The sequence below is a fragment of the Heterodontus francisci genome, chromosome 13 (assembly GCF_036365525.1).
Source record: "Heterodontus francisci isolate sHetFra1 chromosome 13, sHetFra1.hap1, whole genome shotgun sequence".
Taxonomy (NCBI): Eukaryota; Metazoa; Chordata; class Chondrichthyes; order Heterodontiformes; family Heterodontidae; genus Heterodontus; species Heterodontus francisci.
The window spans coordinates 54571223-54593165 of record NC_090383.1 but is presented as its reverse complement, the minus strand read 5'-3'; the positions used below and the strand labels follow the sequence as shown (position 1 = coordinate 54593165).

Below are 21943 nucleotides of genomic sequence, written 5' to 3'. Positions count from 1 at the left end.
TTTCTTTCTTTCACATAGACAAGAAAGGGGAGGATAGGACCAATATGGGATGAACAACTTGAACTCATAGGTAATGACAGTGAAATGGCAGAAATACTGAATCATTTTACTTTGCTTCAATATTTACCGGGAAGACAAACATGTTCTGGTTTCCATCTTACAAAAAGGATATAGAAACACTGGTAAAGTACAAAAATGATTTACTAGGATAATACCAGAACTAAGAGATATAACTAAAAGCTAAATACTGCAGATGCTGGAAATCTGAAATAAAAACAAGAAATGCTGGAAACACTCAGCAGGTCTGGCAACATCTGTGGAGAGAGAAGCAGAGTTAACGTTTCAGGTCAGTGACCCTTCTTCATAAGAGATACAATTAGCAGGCTGGGGATCTTTTCTCGAGAAAAGAGAAGATTGAGAGGTGATCTAATAGAGGTCTTTAAAATTATGATGGGGTTTGATAGTATAGATGTAGAGAAGATGTTTGCACTTGTTGGGGTTCCAAAACTAGGAGCCATAAATATAAGAGAGTCACTAATAAATTCAAAAAGGAATTCAGGAGAAACTTCTTTATTCAGAGAGTGGTGAAAATGTGGAATCTGCCGCCACATCATGTAGTTGAGGTGACTAGAGTGGATGCATATAAGGAGAAGCTAGATAGGTACATGAGGGAGAAAGGATTAGCAGGATATGTCAAAAGGTTGAGTTGAATTATGGTGGGAAGGACTCATGTGGAGCAAAAGCTCTGACATAGAGCAGTCAAGCTGAATGATCTATTTCTATGCTGTAAATATTATGTAACGCTATGTGATATCTGGTGTGGGGTTTCTTGCCATCAATGGCATTCACAGATATAAAGCTGGTAATAGTCAGAGACACAGGGCGGCACAGTGGCGCAGTGGTTAGCACCGCAGCCTCACAGCTCCAGGGACCCGGGTTCGATTCTGGGTACTGCCTGTGTGGAGTTTGCAAGTTCTCCCTGTGTCTGCGTGGGTTTTCTCTGGGTGTTCCGGATTCCTCCCACACGCCCAAAGACTTGCAGGTTGGTAGGTAAATTGGCCATTATAAATTGCCCCTAGTATAGGTAGGTGGTAGGGATATATAGGGACAGGTGGAGATGTGGTAGGAATATGGGATTAGTGTAGGATTAGTATAAATGGGTGGTTGATGGTCGGCACAGACTCGGTGGGCTGAAGGGCCTGTTTCAGTGCTGTATCTCTAAACATTGAAATCGCAACCAAAGTTTTTTTGGTATCTGTGAGGTGTCATTGGGTTTCTACTTACTATTTAATGGTACAATTCTTTTTCAGGGTCATGCCATCAATGAACAAACAGTAGGAAGCAGATCACAGAGGTCACAGATCTTTAACTGCTGATTTCCTAAATACATCTATCCTAACAAACATATATATCTCGTATAATTTTGGGGGACAGGGTGACTACTACTGCCCAGTCAAAAAGCAGACCACATTCCTATGAAATTGTCTGATTGTGCATAAGCACAATTTGGCCTAACTGGGTAAAGCACATCATAAAGCCATAGTCCACTTAGGATGTCACTTCTTCAAAAAAAGTCAAGGTGGTTGGTCAGGCAAGCTCTTCCCTCTCAAAATCCAGTATGACTGATTTTTTAAATTATTATTTAAAAAATAATCTTCAAGTTTACATCTGATAATTGATTCCAATATTTGCATGGAATTGGGGAATGTAGTTACATGTTTCTGATTCATCATATTCAAATGTGGGCACCACATTAGACTGCTTTTAATCCAGTGGTACCACCTTCCCTCCACCCTCCACCCCCCCTTCATATCTTTCCTAACAATTAATGATTGTCAATAGTTGGTATCCTTCCATCTACAAAAGGTGATGGACACACAGCAAACAATCCATTTAGGTGTGGTGTCTTCTCTTGGTGCACCTTTGTTGATGGCTGTGAAGGCCAATCCTTGAGAGGCAGGTTCTGCCACAAGTGCTGCACGTGAAACTGCCAAGTGACGCTGTGAGTTGTTGTTTTTTGACATTGGCGCCTGTTGCCAAGCTGCTGTAGCAACTGGTCATCGTAATAGCACACACCAGTCCACAGGATGTGTTGCCATTTCCCTCTTTCACCAGCTAGTGACTCCCATGTATGATGGTCAACATTTAGGGCCTTCATGTCACACTTACAAGCATCCTTGAAGCAGAGATTTGGGTGCCCCACTGGTCATCTGGCCCCAGCTACCTCACCATATAGAAGGTTCATGGGGTGCAACCGTCATCCATCCTGCGGACGCGTCCAATTGAAGCTGCCTCTGTTTGATTACTGCCAACACACTTGGGAGCTCTGCCTTTGTCAGAATGCACCACAGACAGCGAAGATGAAAATTACTGAGTTTTTTTCCCTGGTAGCTGTAAGTTGCCCATGTTTCACAGTTATCCAACAAGATGCTGAGAACACAGGCCTTATAAACGATCAGCTTGGTCCTAAGGGTCAGCTTGTTATCCCATGCGTGTTTCATGAGTCGGCCAAAGGATTTGAAAGGCCAAGATTCTGGGAAAAATTGTCTGTCCACTGAAGCTCATCAGTCTCATCCACTCCTTCAATGACAACATGCACTGCACTGTACACTTTGATAGCTCCACTTCAAACAGTTTTGGAGTGAAGAATGTACTGAAACAGGGTTGTGTCCTAGCCCCCACTCTGTTTGGCATCTTCTTCTCTATGCTCCTGACCTTCGCCTTCCATGCAGATATGGAAGGAGTCTACTTGCACACTAGGTCAGACGGCAAGCTCTACAATCTATCAAGGCTGAAAGCAAAGACAGAAACAAATCATGTCCTGATCAGAGAACTCCTCTTTGCTGATGATGTTGGGCTAGTCGGTTGCACAGAAACTCAGTTACAAAGATTCATGGCCTGTAACTTGTTCTCCTTTACGATAAGCCATCAAGAAAACTGTGGTCATGGGACAAGGTGTTGCATCTCTGTCCCTGATCACACTAAATATCAACCCACTGGAAGTGGTTAGCAAATTCTGCTACCTTGGGTCCACAGTGACAAACGATCTGTCCCTTGATGCAGAGCTTGATGCATGCATCGCGAAAGCAGCTACCACCTTTGGTGTTAATGATTGTCAATGATTTACAAATACATACATCTATGGGAATTTATTGTTTTTGAGCTCTTTAGTCACTTTAAAATCTATAACCTATTATTTCCTTCTTTATTTTACTTTTGAATTATTATTAGTCCATTTAGGGTCACATGTTTTTAGCCTGAGACAGCTTTTTTAAATTGTTTTATTCTGCAAGCTTTTAAAGATGATCTACTTATTATTTTAACATCTTACAGTTCTGATGAAAGGTTATGAACCTGAAATGTTGGGCAGAATTTTAATGGGCAAGGAAAGGTGGGCACAGGTGTTGGTTTGGTTAAAGAGGTGAAGAGTGGCATTGGGTCAGGAATCCAACATCATCCTCATCACTTCCAGGTTTGACCTGGATGGGTTTGGAGGCAAGTGGGGAACCCCCGTGCAGCTGTTGGGAAACTAATTAAAATATCCAAATAGGTCATTAAGTCTCACTTTAACCCTGCAATCTGGCTTTAACAGCCAATGTACAGGTTCCAGGAGGTGAGTACACAGTGGGGAGTAATTAAATTGATGAGCTGGGAAGACTTTAAAGACTGAAATCGACACGTTTCTGGTTAGCCTGAGTGACTGGATTGTGCTGATAAAATTAATTGTCAGCCTGAAATCACTACATTAAGCATCAATTGCAACTTTTTGGAGTTACTTTCAAGTAAAGCATGGCTACCCGACCTGAACCTGACCAGACCCGTCAATGTGTCGGGTTCGGGTTGGGTCGGGTCTCTCTTTCGGGTCCGGCATTTGGGCTCGGGTCAGGTCGGGTTGTACGTGGACACAATGCTGCCTTGCTTAGGGAGGGAAGTAATCTTCAAAATTAATTTAATTACGGTAGTCGGGTTGGGTCGGGTCAGGCCCGGGAAAAAAATCAAAGGACTCGGGCCTGAGTTGGGTTCAGGTTGGATGTGGTCGGGTTGGGCCCGGGTCGGGTTTCAATTTCATACCTGAGCAGGCCTTTACTTTCAAGTGCCTTGGAGTATACTCAGCTGCATCTCAAGTTCCTTGCTGTCAGTCTGCATTGCAACATGAGAGCAACCTATGCAGCAGTTGCCTGGACCTCTGAGCAGGAGATGCAGGATCAACCACACCAGCAGCAACAGCAACAACAAGGACAACAGCAGCAGCAACATGACCAGCAGCAGCTGCCTTCTCCACAGCCACATGCCACTCAACAGGACAGAGGGAATGGACAGAGAGCTCCAGTTCGAAAGAGGCGATGCCCCCAGCATGGAGTCTACAGGCAGGGGGTGAATTCCCCCTGACAGAATGACAGAGCAACAGTGCCTCAGGAGGATCAGGCTCTTGCCAACATCTGCAGCCTCCTGGAACCAGATGTCTTTCCAAGAGGACCAGGTGGGCACGCATTGCTATGGGGCATCAAGATCACCACAGCCTTGAATTTCTTCACCTTTGGCTCTTTCCAGAGATCAGCTGGAGACTTTTCCAGGATATCACAGTCTTCTGCCCACAAGTGCATCACCCAGGTCACTGATGCCTTGTTTTCCAAGGCTGCCAATTATATCGACTTTGCAATGGATGGGACCACTCAAACACAGAGGGCTGTTGACTTTGCTGCAACGGCTGGACTTCCACACGTCCTGGGCTGATTGACTGCACACTTATGGTAATCAAGGTGCCATCAGATCAGCCTGGAGTCTTCATCAATCACAAGGGATTCCATTCCCTTATTGTTCAGCTAGTTTGTGACCATGCATGTTTGCACTAGATATCCAGGGAGCTGTCAGGACTCCTTCATTCTGTACCAATCACATCACCCACATTTTTTCTCTCTACCACACAGCCTCAGTGGTTGGCTCCTGGGAGACAGAGGCTACCCTCTGAAGACCTGGTTGCTGACCCCAAAAAAGAACTCTACCAATGAACCAGAGGACAGATACAACTGCAGCCATATCATGACCAGGGCAATGATTTTAAAAAAGCGATTGGGTTGCTCAAGATGTGGTTCGGATGCCTGGACAATGTTGTGTGTTTGCCTTTAAGAGTAATGTTCCTTTAAGATCTTTGTATGCTAATCAGCCAAGTACCAGGACATAGTCATGCGACTGCTTGCCAGAGTCACTCTGTAACTGTAACACCAAATCCTGTAAATAGATAGCTCTGTACTGTATATAATAGTTAGCTGTTTAATAAACCTGTTTGAGACCTTCAACAACCTGGACTCCACAAGTCTCATTTATGTTGCATAAAAGGTTCTCATTGCATGTTTCTCATTACAGACAGATCTGGAGGCACCTTCAATATGCCCCATTAAGTTTCTCCTGGATTGTTGTGGTCTGCTGTGCCCTTCACAACATTGAGCTGCAGAGAGGTGTGGAGCTGGAGCAAGAGGAAAGTGGAGAGCGGCTGGCATCCTCCTCCTCTGAGGAGGAGGGAGAGTAGGAAGAGGAGGAACCAGATGTGCTCAGGGTGCAGTTGTACGCCTGGCAGCCAGAGAAGCCTGGAACAGACTCATCCAGATATGCTTCACGTAATAGGTGTGCATGCAGCCATCTGAGAGTGCCATCAGAAACCCTATGACCACCCCTCCATCACCACCACCTCATGACATACTTTATTCCGACAGTGAAGCAGCCAACCATAATATTCACACCCTTTCCTCCTCATAAAGGTGGATAATACCATTCACCTGATTACTGCTGTTCAGGGTGGATGGGGGTTGCAAGAAAGTAGAGGCCATGAGAATGAGGAATTCAAATAAAGTCTTTCGTTCATTTAAATGAACATAGTTATAACTGCATTGATATTGGTATAAGCACCTTTCTGGGTCTTCCTTCCATTCTACTCTTTGTGAATGTTTCACCACCAAGATTTCCTGCAGCCATTTTGACCCCTGCAGGGGTCCCTATAAATGCTCAGCCATCATTGTCGGGTTTGGTGTGCCATTCTGCTCGCCCTATCTGATTATTCAGGAAACCCAGAAGACAGGATGCGAATATCATGGCTGAGTTAAAGAGCCATGGCAAAGCCTGGTCCAGCAGTAATTGAGTTCTTGACCTGTTCCAGGTCCCATCATTTCGTCAGTGACTATGATTTGAAAATTCCGCCTGTTAACTCTGTTTCTCTCTCAACAGATGGTGACTGACGTGCTGAGTATTTACAGCATTTTCTGCTATTATTTCAGATTTCCAGCATCTGCAATACTTCACTTGGGTGCTTTTAATCTTATCTCAATGCCCTCTTTGATTAAAATTCTCCCTGGTGCCCCTTATTACACTTCTCAACTTTGCCTTTGGTTCTTGCAGATGCCCCTCCCCCCACCTTCAATTTAGCTTTCTGCTTTTAACAACTAACTTTTTTTCTCTTTGAATTAAGTTAGATGCTCTCTTTTTAATAAATGTACATTTTCCAATACTACCAATTTTTAAAACATTTTCTTACGTTAGGGATTCCTTTTTAGTTCTTCACCCCATTTCTTATGCTGACTCTTCACACCCTTATTTCCGCTTTAAGATCTGGGTAAGACTGATACAAATTTGGTCCACGGTAGGAATTTATAATCTACTGAACATTCCTCGTCATTTGATAGATTTTTAATTATTAAAAATTTGCTATAAATAATATTAAGAAAATGTATCTGATTAACTACTACTCAAAACTATGGAAACCAGTTCACCATCCAAGTGCTTTTTATTGTTAATTATTGTTTCATGCAATGTTTGCAATGGGCACCCTTCGATTGGATTGTTCTCATCTTTTCCCATATTGTGTGCCTATTCTTCACTCCGCGACCATCTACGCTCAGCGCCGGATAATACCTGGGAATTGTAGCTGTTGCCATGGCTGTGCCGCAGTTCCTGATTGGAGGGGGCAGTGTGACATATACCCACAAGCAGTGTATTCTGCCGGACGCAGTTGTCAGTGAGGGCGATGGCTTTTGCAACTGACAAAGCAGGTCCAACCTGTATTTGGATTGCTTTGAAAAGATTGGATCTGAACGGTAAGGACGCCACCAAATAGGGTTTGCGGCTAAATCCTATTTATTTTGTTGTTGTACTGACACTTTACAGAACAGAGGAAGCGCTGTCATCAAGTGGTTGAGCAAGATTTACTTAATATGTGTCTGTGGATATATTTATTCATTAAATTGGCCCAAAATTCCTATCAAAAGGACGGCAAGGCTACCAGCTATTGTTAATGTGCAAGTGTCACAGCAAATTCAGGCGAGGGCAGATGTACGATTAAATATGGAAATTGAGAAGTTGCAGTTGGAGACGTGCTGTTCCTCCGTTAGCGTCTTGCTCTTTGGTTCCCCGTTCGAATGCAGTGTAAAGATCCTGTAGTTGCACGATAGATACGAAGTAAACTCATTTCAATCTTTAAAAAAAAATCAATCTAGGTACCGTTTTATTGACGTGTTAGTTACTGCCCGTCATCCTCTCTGGCACTGAAAATTAATTATTGCAATTGTGGAGTCTCATTAAGATTCTAATTGTTGTTGGAGACTTAAAATTTTTTTAAAAACTTATTCTTCCTGTCTCTTTTTCTCTCTCTTTCTTAGTCCAATCTTTCTTTCCTTCGCATTATTTGTTTTCCTGGACACGATTTGATATTCTAAATTACAATTCCTTCTCAATCTTTGAGCAGTTCATTTCACAAGCCTTCAGTCTGATTGCTAAGGAGATGGACAATTGTTTACCATGTTCACTCTGATGCCAGATACCCTATAGAAGGCGCTACACACTTCCAGCAACTTGCGTGGCAAAATATCATTAACATTTTGTTAACATTAAATGGACAAGGGCAAGTCTAACTAACAGCGGGCACTGTTCCTTACCCTGTCACGGCAACTCTGTGCCAATATATCATCATACATTTATTGTGGGATAATGTACATTATACAATAAGTGTGAGAATAGGTTACAGATTGACCTTGCTAGTTTGAAAAAAATGCTGGAGGGAAAGGAAATCTCTAAAATTAAATGAGTTAAATTAAATGGATGCAAGTCATCAACTGTCTGTTGGTTTACAAAAAGAAATGCGTGTACCAAGAAACTGTTAGAGGTTCCAGAGGAGGGGCTTTTCACAATGTTTGGAATATGGAGCTTTTTGATTTGATTTGATTTGTCTTGAAATTTTGGTTGTACATATAAAGTCAAATTTTTATTTAGAGAGTAGGAAATTTGTTAATTGTATTTAATTGTATGCAGGTGGTGGCATTAACTGAAGATTCACTTGTTCCCCAATAAATAGACACAGATTAAAACTGTGGTTGTTGGGTTAGGCGATGCATGCTTTTAATGTGTAATTCTGTAAATAAATGCTTATAAAAGTGTGTAAAGATTGGCTTCAGTTCTATCCTTCAACAACTGACTTTCTGGAATGTAACACTTCACCCAGGCATTGCCAAACAAAGTATGAAACAGAGCTACATCAGGAGATATTAGGGCAGATGACCAAAAGATCGGTCAGAGAGGTGGGTTTTAAGGAGTATCTTAAAGGAGGAAAACGGCATAAAAGTGGAGAGGTTTAGGGAGCGAATTTCACAGCTTAGGGCCTAGGCAGCTGAAGTAACAGATTAAAATCAAGAGGCCAGAATTAGAGGAGTGCAAATATCTCGGAGGGTTTGTGGGGCTGGAAAAGATTACAGAGTTTTGGATGATTTCAAGCTTATGGACGGTAGAGTGTGGGATGCCTGCCAGGAGTGTGTTAGAATAGTCAACCCAGTAAGAAATCCAATAAGGAATTCAGTTGAAACTTGTTTATCCAGAGAGTGCTTAGAATTTTTTTATTTTTAATTCCAAAATATACTTTATTCATAAAAATATGTAAAAAATACATTATCAAACAGTTTCAAACAGCACCAAGTCAAAAATTACAAACAGTGCAAAGGAGGTCCGTTTCCTTCAATACAATCACGAGTTGCCTCACAACCCTTCCATTTCATTGTCGTGTCAGATACATTTTTACATTTTACAGCAGACAAAATTTTCCCGATACAGTTCGAGGGGTTTTCCATGGATCCAGCCCCTCAGTTCAGCTTGGTAGGGGGGACCTTACACAGTGGTCTTTCCCCATTGAGCCTTTGCTGCAGCTGCCCCAAGCTTTAGTGCATCCCTCAGCACAGAGTCCTGGACTTTGGAATGTGCCAGTCTGCAACATTCGGCTATGGACAACTCTTTGTTTTTTTTAAAATCCAAAATATACTTTATTCATAAAAATCTGTAAAAATTACATTGCCAAACAGTTTCCAAACAGCACCAAAAAATACAAACATTGCAAGGGAGATCAGTTTCTTTCAATACTGTCATGAGTTTCTTCCCAACCCTTCCGTTTCACAATTGTCATGTCAATTACAGTTTTACATTTACAGCAATTCAGAATATTAATGATACAGTTCGAGGGGTTTCCCATGGATCCAGCCCCTCAGTCCAGCTTGGTGGGGGAACCTTACACAGTGGTCTTTCCCCATTGAGCCTTTGCTGCGGCTGCCCCAAGCTTTAGTGCTTCCCTCAGCACGTAGTCCTGGACCTTGGAATGTGCCAGTCTGCAACATTCGTTGGTGGACAACTCTTTGCGCTGGAAGACCAGCAAGTTTCGGGCAGACCAAAGGGCGTCTTTCACCGAATTGATAGTCCTCCAGCAGCAGTTGATCTTTGTCTCGGTGTGCGTCCCTGGGAACAGCCCGTAGAGCACAGACTCCTGTGTTACAGAGCTGCTTGGGATGAACCTTGACAAAAACCACTGCATCTCTTTCCACACCTGCTTTGCAAAGGCACATTCCAGGAGGAGGTGTGCGACCGTCTCTTCCCCACCACAGCCAACGCGGGGGCACTGTGCGGAGGGGGCGAGACTTCGGGTGTGCATGAAGGATCTGACGGGGAGGGCCCTTCTCATCACCAGCCAAGCTACGTCTTGGTGCTTGTTTGAAAGTTCTGGTGATGAGGCATTCCGCCAAATGACTTTGACGGTCTGCTCGGGGAACCATCCGACAGGATCCACCGTTTCCTTTACCCGTAGGGCCTTGAGGACATTCCGTGCAGACCACTGCCTGATGGACCGGTGGTCGAAGGTGTTTTCCCGCAGAAACTGCTCCACAAAGGATAGGTGGTACGGCACGGCCCAACTGCATGGAGCGTTCCGCGGCAATGTGACCAGGCCCATCCTTCGCAACACCGGGGTCAGATAGAACCTCAGCACGTAGTGACACTTGGAGTTTGCGTACTGGGGATCTACACACAGCTTGATGCAGCCGCACACGAAGGTGGTCATTAGGATGAGGGCCACGTTGGGTACATTTTTCCCGCCCTTGTCCAGAGATTTGAACATCGTGTCCCTCCGGACCCGGTCCATTTTAGATCCCCAGACGAAGCGGAAAATGGCTCGGGTGACTGCCACGGCGCAGGAGTGGGGTATGGGCCAGACCTGCGCCACGTAGAGCAACAACGTGAGCGCCTCGCACCTGATGACCAGGTTCTTACCCACAATGGAGAGAGATCGCCGCCCCCACATGCCTAACTTTTGTCGTACCTTGGCTACTCGCTCCTCCCAGGTTTTGGTGCACGCCCCGGCCCTTCCGAACCATATCCCCAGCACCTTCAGGTAGTCTGACCTGACGGTGAAGGGGACAAAGGATCGGTCAGCCCAGTTCCCAAAGAACATGGCCTCGCTCTTGCCGTGGTTAACTTTGGCTCCCGAGGCCAGTTCGAACTGGTCGCAGATGCTCATCAGTCTGCGCACGGACAGCGGATCCGAGCAGAAGACGGCGACGTCATCCATGTACAGGGAGGTTTTGACCTGAGTGCCTCCGCTGCCTGGGATTGTCACCCCTCTTATGCTCGCATCCTTCCTAATAGACTCAGCAAAGGGTTCAATACAGCAAACAAACAAGACCGGGGACAGAGGACAGCCCTGTCTGACTCCAGATTTGATCGGGAAACTTTCCCACCCGTTGATTGAGACTGCGCTACTGATGTTTGTGTAGAGCAGTTGGATCCAATTGCAGATTCCCTCCCCAAACCCCATTTTGGAAAGCACGTCCATCATGTAGGTGTGCGATATCCTGTCAAAAGCCTTCTCCTGGTCCAGGCTGATGAGGCAGGTGTCCACCCTCCTGTCCCGTACGTAGGCGATCGTATCCCTGAGTAGCGCGCAGGCTCCACAAAACACATCCAGTTGTCTCTCAAACCAGTCTTTTGAATAGAAAATATTATTTTGATATGTTAATTTGTGATTAACCCCAGGCTTCCCGACAGACACAGAATATCACAGAAGATGTCCTCTCTTAAACAGGAACCACACCTTAGGCAAAGCATTGTAGTCTTTAAGTATATCATTGAGATATTGTGAGTAAATGCTGCAGTAATATGATGTTTAAAACATTTCTAAAACCACAAATTGGAAAATAAAGTCCATAGGGAAAATCTAGTTATTATAATTTTTTAAAATTCATTCATGGGATGTGGGCATCGCTGGTTAGGCCAGCATTTATTGCCCATCCCTAGTTGTCCTTGAGAAGGTGGTGGTGAGCTGCCTTCTTGAACCGCTGCAGTCCTTGTGAGGTAGGTACACCCACAGTGCTATTAGGAAGGGAGTTCCAGGATTTTGACCTGACGACAGTGAAGGAACGGCGATATAGTTCCAGGTCAGGATGGTATGTGGCTTGGAGAGGAACTTGCAGGTGGTGGTGCTCTCATGCATTTTCTGCACTTGTCTTTCTAGTTGGTCAGAGTTGTGGGTTTGGAAGGTGCTGTCTAAGGAGCCTTGGTGCGTTGCTGCAGTGCATCTAGTAGACGGTACACACTGCTGCCACTGTGGTGGAGGGAGTGAATGTTTGTGGATGGGGTGACAATCAAGTGGGCTGCTTTGTCCTGGATGGTGTCGAGCTTCTTGAGCGTTGTTGGAGCTGCACCCATCCAGGCGAGCGGAGAATATTCCATCACACTCTTGACTTGTTCCTTGTAGATGGTGGACAGGCTTTGGGAGTCAGGAGGTGAGTTACTCACTGCAGGATTCCTAGCCTCTGACCTGCTCTTGTAGCCACGGTATTTATATGGCTACTCCAGTTCAGTTTCTGGTCAATGGTACTCCCTAGGATGTTGATAGTGGGGGATTCAACGATTGTAATGCCATTGAATGTCAAGGGGAGATGGTTAGATTCTCTCTTGTTGGAGATGGTCATTGTGTAGTGCAAATGTTACTTACCACTTATCAGCCCAAGCTTGGATATTGTCCAGGTCTTGCTGCATTTCTACATAGAGTGCTTCAGTATCTGAGGAGTCACGAATGGTGCTGAACATCGTGCAATCATCAGCGAATATCTCCACTTCTGACCTTTGTGATTGAAGGAAGATCATTGATGAAGCTGTTAAAGATGGTTGGGCCTAGGACACTACCCTGAGGAACTCCTGCAGTGATGTCCTGGAGCTCAGATGATTGACCTCCAACAACCATAACCATCTTCCTTTGTGCTAGGTATGACTCTAACCAGCAAGAGTTTTCCCCCGATTCCCATTGATTTCAGTTTTGCAAGTCTCCTTCATGCCATACTCGGTCAAGTGCTGCCTTGATGTCAAGGGCAGTCACTCTCACCTCACCTCTTGAGTTCAGCTCTTTTGTCCATGTTTGAACCAAGGCTGTAATGAGATCAGGAGCTGAGTGGCCCTGGCGGAATCCTAACTGAGTGTCACTGAGCAAGTTATTGCTAAGCAAGTGCCACTTGATGGCGCTGTTGATGACACCTTCCATCACTTTACTGATGATTGAGAGTAGACTGATGCGGCGGTAATTAGCCGGGTTGGACTTGTCCTGCTTTTTGTGTACAGGACATACTTGGGCAATTTTCCACATTGCCGGGTCGATGCCAGTGTTGTAGCTGTACTGGAACAGCTTGGCTAGGGGCACGGCAAGTTCTGGAACATAGGTCTTCAGTACACTTGCCGGAATATTGTCAGGGCCCATAGCCTTTGCAGTATCCAGTGCCTTCAGTCGTTTCTTGATATCACGCGGAGTGAATCGAATTGGCTGAAGACTGGCATCTGTGATGCTGGGGACTTCAGGAGGAGGCCGAGATGGATCATCAACTCGGCACTTCTGGCTGAAGATTGTTGCAAATGCTTCAGCCTTATCTTTCACACTGATGTGCAGGGCTCCCCCATCATTGAGGATGGGGATATTTGTGGAGCCAACTTCTCCAGTTAGTTGTTTAATTGTCCACCACCATTCATGGCTGGATGTGGCAGGACTGCAGAGCTTGGATCTGATCCGTTGGTTATGGGATTGCTTAACTCTGTCCATCACATGCTGCTTACGCAGTTTGGCACGCAGATAGTCCTGTGTTGTAGCTTCACCAGGTTGACGCCCCATTTTGAGGAATGCCTGGTGCTGTTCCTGGCATGCCCTCCTGCACTCTTCATTGAACCGGGGTTGGTCTTCTGACTTGATGGTAATGGTAAATAAAGAAGCTTTCTAATTTCTGTTGTAATTTCAGTGTGGCGGGAATGGGTGGGGGGGGGGGGGTGGTGGGGGGTGGCAGGAGGGAGTCATGTCCTAAGTTTGAAACTAAGTTATTTCCTTTTAGTTCACATTGTAACTATTGATACAAAAGCAAAGTGTACTGAGGATACTGGAAATCTGAAGCAAAAACAGAAATGCTGAAAATATTCAGCAGGAGCGGCAGCATCTGTAGAGAAAGAAACAGAGTTAATGTAGTAGGTCGTGACCTTTCATCAGAATTGTTTTGTTTTTGTTCCAACTCTTGGTGTTTTTTAGATTTACTAACATAGGAACATACAAATTAGGAGCAGGAGTAGGCCACCCGGCCCTTCAAGCCTTCTCCGCCAAACAATAGGTTCATAGCTGAACTAATTACTCCACATTTCCAACGACCCCCAATAACCTTCCACCCCTTTTGCTTATCAAGAACCTATCTACCTGTGCCTTAAAAATATTCAAAGACTCGGTTTCCACTGCCTTTTGAGGAAGAAAATTCCAAAGACTCATGACCCTCTGAGAGAAAAAATCCTCCTCATCTCTGTCTTAAATGGGCGACCTCTTATTTTTAAAAAGTTCTCGATTCTCCCACAAGGGGAAACATCCTTTCCACATCCACCCTGTCAAGACCCCTTCGGATCTTATATGTTTCAATTAAGTTATCTCTTACTCTTCTAAATTCCAGTGGATACAAGCCTAGCCTGTCTAATCTTTCCTCGTAAGACAACCCGCCCATTCCAGGTATTAGTCTAGTAAACTTTCTCTGTACTGTCTCCAATGCATTTACATCCTTCCTTAAATAAGGAGACCAGTACTATACACAGTACTCCAGATGTGGTCTCACAAATGCCCTGTATAACTGAAGCATAACCTCCATACTTTTGTATTCACTTACCCTCACGATAAATGATAACATTCTGTTAGCTTTCCTAATTACTTGCTGTACCTGCATCCGAACCTTTTGCGATTCATGCACTAGGACACCCAGATCCTTCATCATCTCAGAGCTCTGCAATCTCTCACCATTTAAATAATATGCTTTTTTATTCTTCCTGCCAAAGTGGACAATTTCGCACTTTCCCACATTATACTCCATTTGCCAGGTCTTTGCCCACTCACTTAACCTATCTATATCCCTTTGTAGGCCCCTTATGTCCTCTTCACAAGTTACTTTCTGACCTATCTTTGTGTCATCAGCAAACTTAGCAACCATACCGTCGGTCCCTTCATCGATGTCATTGATATAAATTGTAAAAAGTTGAGGCCCCAGCACTGATCCCTGTGGCACACCACTTGTTACTTCTTGCCAACCAGAAAATGACCCATTTATGCCGACTCTCTGTTTCCTGTTAGCTAGCCAATCTTTTAACCATGCCAATATGTTATCCCCTACACCATGAGCTTTTATTTTCTGCAATAACCTTTGATGTGGCACCTTATCAAATGTCTTCTGGAAATCTAAGTACAATACTCCCACCAGTTCCCCTTTCTCCGCAGCACATGTAATGCCCTCACAGAACTCCAACAAATTGGTTAAACATGATTTTCCTTTCACAAATCCATCTTGACTCTGCCTGATTACCTTGAATTTTTCTAAATGCCTTGCTATACCGTCTTTAATAATAGCTTCCAACATTTTCCCTAAGACAGATGTTAAGCTTAATTGGCCTGTAGTTTCCTGCTTTCTGTCTCCCTCCCTTTTTGAATAGAGGAGTTACATTCGCTATTTTACAGTCTAAAGGAATCTTCCCCAAACCGAGGGAATTTTGGAAAATTAAAACTAATGCATCAACTATCTCACTAGCTACGTCTTTTAACACCCTCGGATGAAGTCCATCAGGACTTGGGGACTTGTCAGGCCACAGCTCCAACCATTTGTTCAGTATCACTTCCTTGGTGATTGTAATTTTCTTCAGTTCCTCCCTCCCTTCCATTTCCTGACTTACAGCTAATACTGGGATGTTACTTGTATCCTCAATAGTGAAGACTGATGCAAAAATATCTGTTCAATTCATCTGACAGCCTCTTATTATCCATTTTTAATTCCCCATACTCACTTTCTATAGGACCAACACTCACTTTGTTAACTTTTTTCTTTTTCAAATATCTGTAGACATTCTTACTATCTGTCTTTATATTTCTAGCTGTATTTCTCTCGTACTCTAATATTACCTTCCTTATCAATCTTTTAGTCATTCTTTGCTGTTTTTTATATTCTGTCCAGTCTTCTGACCTGCCTCCCATCTTTGCACAATTATAGGCTTTTTCTTGCTATCTTTAACTGTTTTAGTTAACCACGGATGGCGGGACCCACCCTTGGAATTTTTCTTTCTTGTTGAAATGTATTTGTTCTGTGTATTCTGAAATATCCCTTTCCATGTCTACTACTGCATCTCTATTGACCTATCCCTTAACCTGATTTGCCAGTTCACTTTAACTAGCTCTGCTTTCACGGTCTCATAATTGCCCTTATTTAAGTTTAAAATACTAGTCTTGGACCCACTTTTCTCTCCCTCAAACTGAATGTAAAATTTAATCATATGATGCTGCTACCTGGGGGCGCCTTTACTATGAGGTCATTAATTAATCGTATCTCGTTGCACAATACCAGGTCTAGCATAGCCTGCTCTCTGGTTGGCCCCAGAACATATTGTTCCAAGAAAATATCCTGAAAACATCCTATATGTCGGTTAAAATCCCTCATAATTATCGCTCTATCTTTCTGACAAGCTGCCATTATTTCTTCCTTTATACCCTGTCCTTCAGTGTGGTTAATGTTAGAGGGCCTGTACACCACTCCCACAAGTAACTTCTTGTCTTTATGATTTCTCATCTGTACCCAAACTGCTTCTACATCTCGGTCTCCTGAACTTAGCTCATCCCTCTCTATTGTGCTAATACCATCATTAATTTACAAAGCTACCCCTACACCTTTTCTTAGCTTCCTGTCCTTCCAAAATGCCATGTACCCTTCAATATTCAGGTCCCAATCTATGTCATCCTGCAGCTATGTCTCTGTAATGGCTATCAGATCGTACTTATTTATTTCTATTTGCACTCTCAGCTCATCTGTTTTGTTTCGAATGCTCCATGTATTCAAATACAGAGCCTTTAGTTTTGTCCTTTTTTATTATTTTTGTAACCTGTATCCTTATCTGTTGATTTACTCTTAGATTTGTACGCTCTGTCCCTTCCTGTCACAGTCTGTTTATCATTTCCCATATTAATACCTTTCTCTCTTGTCTTGTCTCTGCTCCTTGATTTACCATATCTTCTCAAATTTGATCCCCTGCCCCCACTATTCAGTTTAAAACCCTCTCTGCTTCCCTAGTTATATGGCTCGCTAGAACACTGGCCCAGCACGGTTCAGGCGTAGACCATCCCAACACTACAGCCACCACTTCCCCCAGTACTGGTGCCAGAGTCACATGAACTGGAACCCACTTCTACTCACCAGTCTTTGAGCCACGCATTAATTTCTGTAATCTAAATTTGCCCTATTCCAATTTGCACATGGCTCAGGTAATAATCTCGAGATTATTACCTTTGAGGTTGGGCTTCTTAGTTTGGCACCTAATTCCTCATACTGACTATGCAGAACCTCTTTCCTTGTTCCGCCTATGTTGTTGGTACCTACATGGATCACGATGACTGGATCCTCCCTCTCCCACTGTAAGTTCCTTTCCAGCCCTGAGCAGATGTCCAAAACCTGGCACCGGGCAGGCAACACAGCAGTCTGGACTCTCGCTCTTTGCTGCAGAGAACAGTGTCAATCCCCCTCACTACACTGTCCTCTACTACCATTTTTTTCTCCCTTCACTTGAATGGCTTTCTGCACCATGGTGCCATGGTCAGGTTGCTCATCCACTCTGCAGCCCCCACTCTCATCCAAACAAGCTGAAAGAACCTCAGAGTTGTTGGACAATCGCAAAGGCTGAGGCTCCTGCACTCCTATCCTCTGGGTCCCCTTACCTGCCTCAGCTGCAGCCACACTTTCCTGTCCCTGAGCACTGACCGAATCAGAAGACCCTATTCTAAGGGGTGTGACCGCCTCCTGGTACAAAATGTCCAAGTAACTTGCCCCCTCCCTGATGTGTCGCATTGTCTGCAGCTCAGACTCCAGTTCAATGACTCTGAGCCGAAGCTCCTGGTGACCGGAGCGGCGGTTGGCGGACCTGGGAGGAATCGCATCCTGAGTGGGACCTGAAAAGCAGAGAGCGGGGTTTGAGGCCCTTACTTACCTGGCGACAGGAGTGGCGGCAGGCTCTCTCTCGCTCTCTCTGTCTGTGCCGGCGCGCACGCTGTGATTCCAAAGAGGGAAAAAACTTAGTGACATCATGGGAAATCTGAAAGATGATTGGTTGGGTATGTATCAGCTGTTAGTGCATTTAAATAGCTTAAAAAAATAAGGGAAATTTTTTTTTGAAAAATAACCTCAAAACCTACCGTATAAGTGAGAAGGTGAGTACCACTAAAGTGTGTTTTTTTTTAAATTATTGTAATTTATGAAGGACTTTAGAGTGTAGTGGGTAGTGTTTGGAGTAGAACAAGGCCCCTACTGTAATTAGTATTTTTTTATCGGGAGTAACTAAGTAATCTAAAGGTAAGTCATGGCAGGAGAGCTCGCACCCGTGATATGCTCCTCCTGCACTATGTGGGAAATCAGGGATGCTTCCAGTGTCCCTGATGACCATGTGTGCAGGAAGTGTATCCATCTGCAGCTACTGGCTACCCGCATTACAGAGCTGGAGCTGCAGGTGGATTCACTGTGGAGCATCCGCAATGCTGAGGACGCCATGGATAGCGCGTTTAGCGAGGTGGTTACACCGCAGGTAATGGCAGAAAAGAGATGGGTGACCACCAGGCGGCGTAGTAGGCACAGGTAGGTACTGCAGGAGTCCCCTGTGGCCATCCCCCCCCTCAAACAGATATACCGCTTTGGATACTGTTGGGAGGGGGATGTCCTCCCAGAGGAAAGCAGCAACAGCCAAATTCGTGGCATCATGGATGGCTCTGCTGCACAGCAGGGAAGGAAAAGACTGGGAGAGCCATAGTGATAGGAGATTCAATTGTAAGGGGAACAGACAGGCGTATCTGTGTCCACAAACGAGACTCCAGCATGGTATGTCGCCTGCCTGGTGCTAGGGTCAAGGATGTGTCGGAGTGGCTGCAGGGGGAGGGTGAACAGCCAGTGGTCGTGGTACATGTCGGTACCAACGACATAGGTAGAAAAAGGGATGAGGTCCTGCCAGATGAATTTAAGAAGTTAGGAGCTAAATTAAAAAGCAGGACCTCAAAGGTAGTAATCTCAGGATTACTTCCTGTGCCACGTGTTAGTGAGTATAGGAACAAGAGAATAGACAAAGTGAATGTGTGGCTGGAGAAATGGTGCAGGAGGGAGGGATTTAGGTTCCTGGCAAATCGGGACTGGTTCTGGGGAAGGTGGGACCTGTACAAGCGGGACGTGTTACACCCAGACAAGATTGGAACCGATGTCCTCGCGGGGCGTTTGCTAGTGCTGTTGGGGAGGATTTAAACTAGAATGGCAGGGGGATGGGAACCTGAGCGGGGAGACTGAGGAGGAAGAAACAAGGATAGAAACGAAAGACAGGAAACAAAAAGGCAAAAGTGGAAGACATTGAAATCAAAGGCAAGAAAAAATAGAGCCATAGTGCGAAATAATGTTAAGATGACTAAAAATGTTGATAAGACAAACCTAAAGGCATTGTGTCTCATTGCGCAGAGTATTCTCAATATGGTAGGCGAATTAACTGCTCAAATAGATGTAAATGCATATGATATAGTTGCGATTACAGAGACATGGCTGCAGGGTGACCAAGGATGAGAAGTGAACATCCAAGGGTATTCAATATTTAGGAAGGACAGGCAAAAAGGGAAAGGAGGTGGAGTAGCATTGTTAGTAAAAGAGGAAATCAATACAATAGTGAGGAAGGATATTAGCTCAGAGAATCCTGATGTGGAATCTGTATGGGGGGAGCTAAGAAACACCAAGGGGCAGAAAATGTTGGTGGGGGTTGTTTTTAGACCCCCAAACAGCAGTGGTAAAGTAGAGGATGGCATTAAACAGGAAATTAGAGACGCATGCAATGAAGTGCAACTGTAATTATGGGTGATGTTAATCTACAGATCGATTAGGCAAACCAAATTAGCAGTAATACTGTAGAGGAGGAATTCTTGGAGTGCATACGTGATGGTTTTTTGGTCCAATACGTTGAGGAACCAACTAGAGAACAGGCCATCCTAGACTAGGTATTGTGTAATGAGAAAGGGTTAGTTAACAATCTTGTTGTGCGGGGTCCCTTGGGGAAGAGCGACCATAACATGATAGAATTCTGCATTAAGATGGAGAGTGAGAGAGTTAATTCTGAGACTAGGTTCCTGAATCTAAATAAAGGAAACTATGAAGGTATGAGGCGCGAGTTGGCTATGATAGATTGGGGAATGTTACTTAAAGGGTTGACAGTGGATAGGCAATGGTTAGCATTTAAAGAGGACATGGATGAATTACAACAATTGTTCATTCCTGTCTGGTGCAAAAATAAAACAAGGAGGGTGGCTCAACTGTGGCTTACAAAAGAAATTAGGGATAGTAGGTGCAGTTTAGAATTCAGCAAAGGAGGACAAAGGGGTTGATTAAGAAGGGAAAAATAGAGTATGACAGTAAGCTTGCAGAGAACATAAAAACTGACTGCAAAAGTTTCTATAGATATGTGAAGAGAAAACGATTAATGAAGACAAATGTGGGTCCCTTACAATCAAAAATGGGAGAATTTATAATGGGGAAAACAGAAATGGCAGACCAATTAAATATATACTTTGGTTCTGTCTTCACAAAGGAGGTCACAAATTCCCTCCCAGAAATGTTGGGGAACAAGGGGTCTGGTGAGAAGGAGGTACTGTATGAAATCAGTATTAGTAGGGAAATGGTGTTAGGGAAATTGATGGGATTGCAGGCCGATAAATCCCCAGGGCCTGATAATCTACATCCCAGAGTACTTAAGGAAGTGGCCCTAGAAATAGTAGATGCATTGTTGGTCATTTTTCAAAATTCTATAGACCCTGGAACAGTTCAAATGGATTGGAGGGCAGCTAATGTAATCCCACTATTTAAAAAAGGAGGTAGAGAGAAAACAGGGAATTACAGACCGGTTAGCCTGACATCAGTTGTGCTGAAAATGCTAGAGTCCATTATAAAAGATGTAATAGCAGACTACTTGGAAAACAATGACAGGATCGGACAAAGTCAACATGGATTTATGAAAGGAAAATCATGCTTGACAAATCTACTGGAAGTTTTTGAGGATGTACCTAGTAGAATAGATAAGGGAGAAAATTGAAGCATATGGGATTGGGGGTGAGGTACTGACATGGATAGATTACTGGCTGACAGACAGGAAACAAAGAGTAGGAATAAACGGGTCTTTTTCTGAGTGGCAGGCAGTGACTAGTGGGGTACCGCAGGGATCAGTGCTAGGACCCCAGCTATTCACAATATATATTAATGATCTGGATGAGGGAATTAAATGTAATATATCCAAGTTTGCAGATGACACAAAGCTGGGTGGGAGTGTGGGCTGTGAGGAGGATGCAGAGAAGCTCCAGTGTGATTCAGACAGGTTGAGTGAGTGGGCAAATACATGGCAGATGCAGTATAATGTGGATAAATGTGAGGTTATCCATTTTGGTGGCAAAAGCAGAAAGGCAGATTATTATCTGAATGTTGATAGATTGGGAAAGGGGGAGGTGCAGCGAGACCTGGGTGACCTTGTACACCAGTTGCTGAAAGTAAGCATGTAGGCGCAGCAGGCAGTTAAGAAGGCAAATGGTATGTGGCCTTCATAGCGAGAGAATTCGAGTACAGGAGCAAGGATGTCTTGCTGCAATTATACAAGGCCTTGGTGAGACCACCTTCTTTTGGGCCTCCTTATCTCAAGAGACAATGGAGGTGGTCAGTGGTTTGTGAAGCAGCGCCTAGAGTGGCTATAAAGGCCAATTCCAGAGTGACAGGCTCTTCCACAGGTGCTACAGAGAAATTTGTTTGTTGCACAGTTGGCTCTCCCCTTGCGCCTCTGTCTTTTTTCCTGCCAACTGCTAAGTCTCTTTGACTCGCCACATTTTAGCCCTGTCTTTATGGCTGCCCGCCAGCTCTAGCGAACGCTGGCAACTGACTCCCACGACTTGTGATCAATGTCACAGGATTTCATGTCGCGTTTGCAGACGTCTTTAAAGCGGAGACATGGACGGCCGGTGGGTCTGATACCAGTGGTGAGCTCGCTGTACAATGTGTCTTTGGGGATCCTGCCATCTTCCATGCGGCTCACATGGCCAAGCCATCTCAAGCGCTGC

The 21943-nt window shown here is 44.4% G+C and overlaps 1 protein-coding gene across 1 annotated transcript in view; it reads left to right on the top strand.

Annotated features, from left to right (window-relative positions):
- The first annotated feature begins 7004 nt into the window (after positions 1-7004).
- si:zfos-1056e6.1 (uncharacterized protein LOC107988029 homolog) overlaps positions 7005-21943 on the top strand; it is a 175469-nt gene continuing 160530 nt past the window's right edge. Inside the window, exon 1 of the mRNA XM_068045797.1 lies at positions 7005-7085. Coding sequence (XP_067901898.1) covers positions 7016-7085 — 70 coding nt within the window. The 5' untranslated portion in view covers positions 7005-7015. The remainder of the gene's footprint in view (positions 7086-21943) is intronic.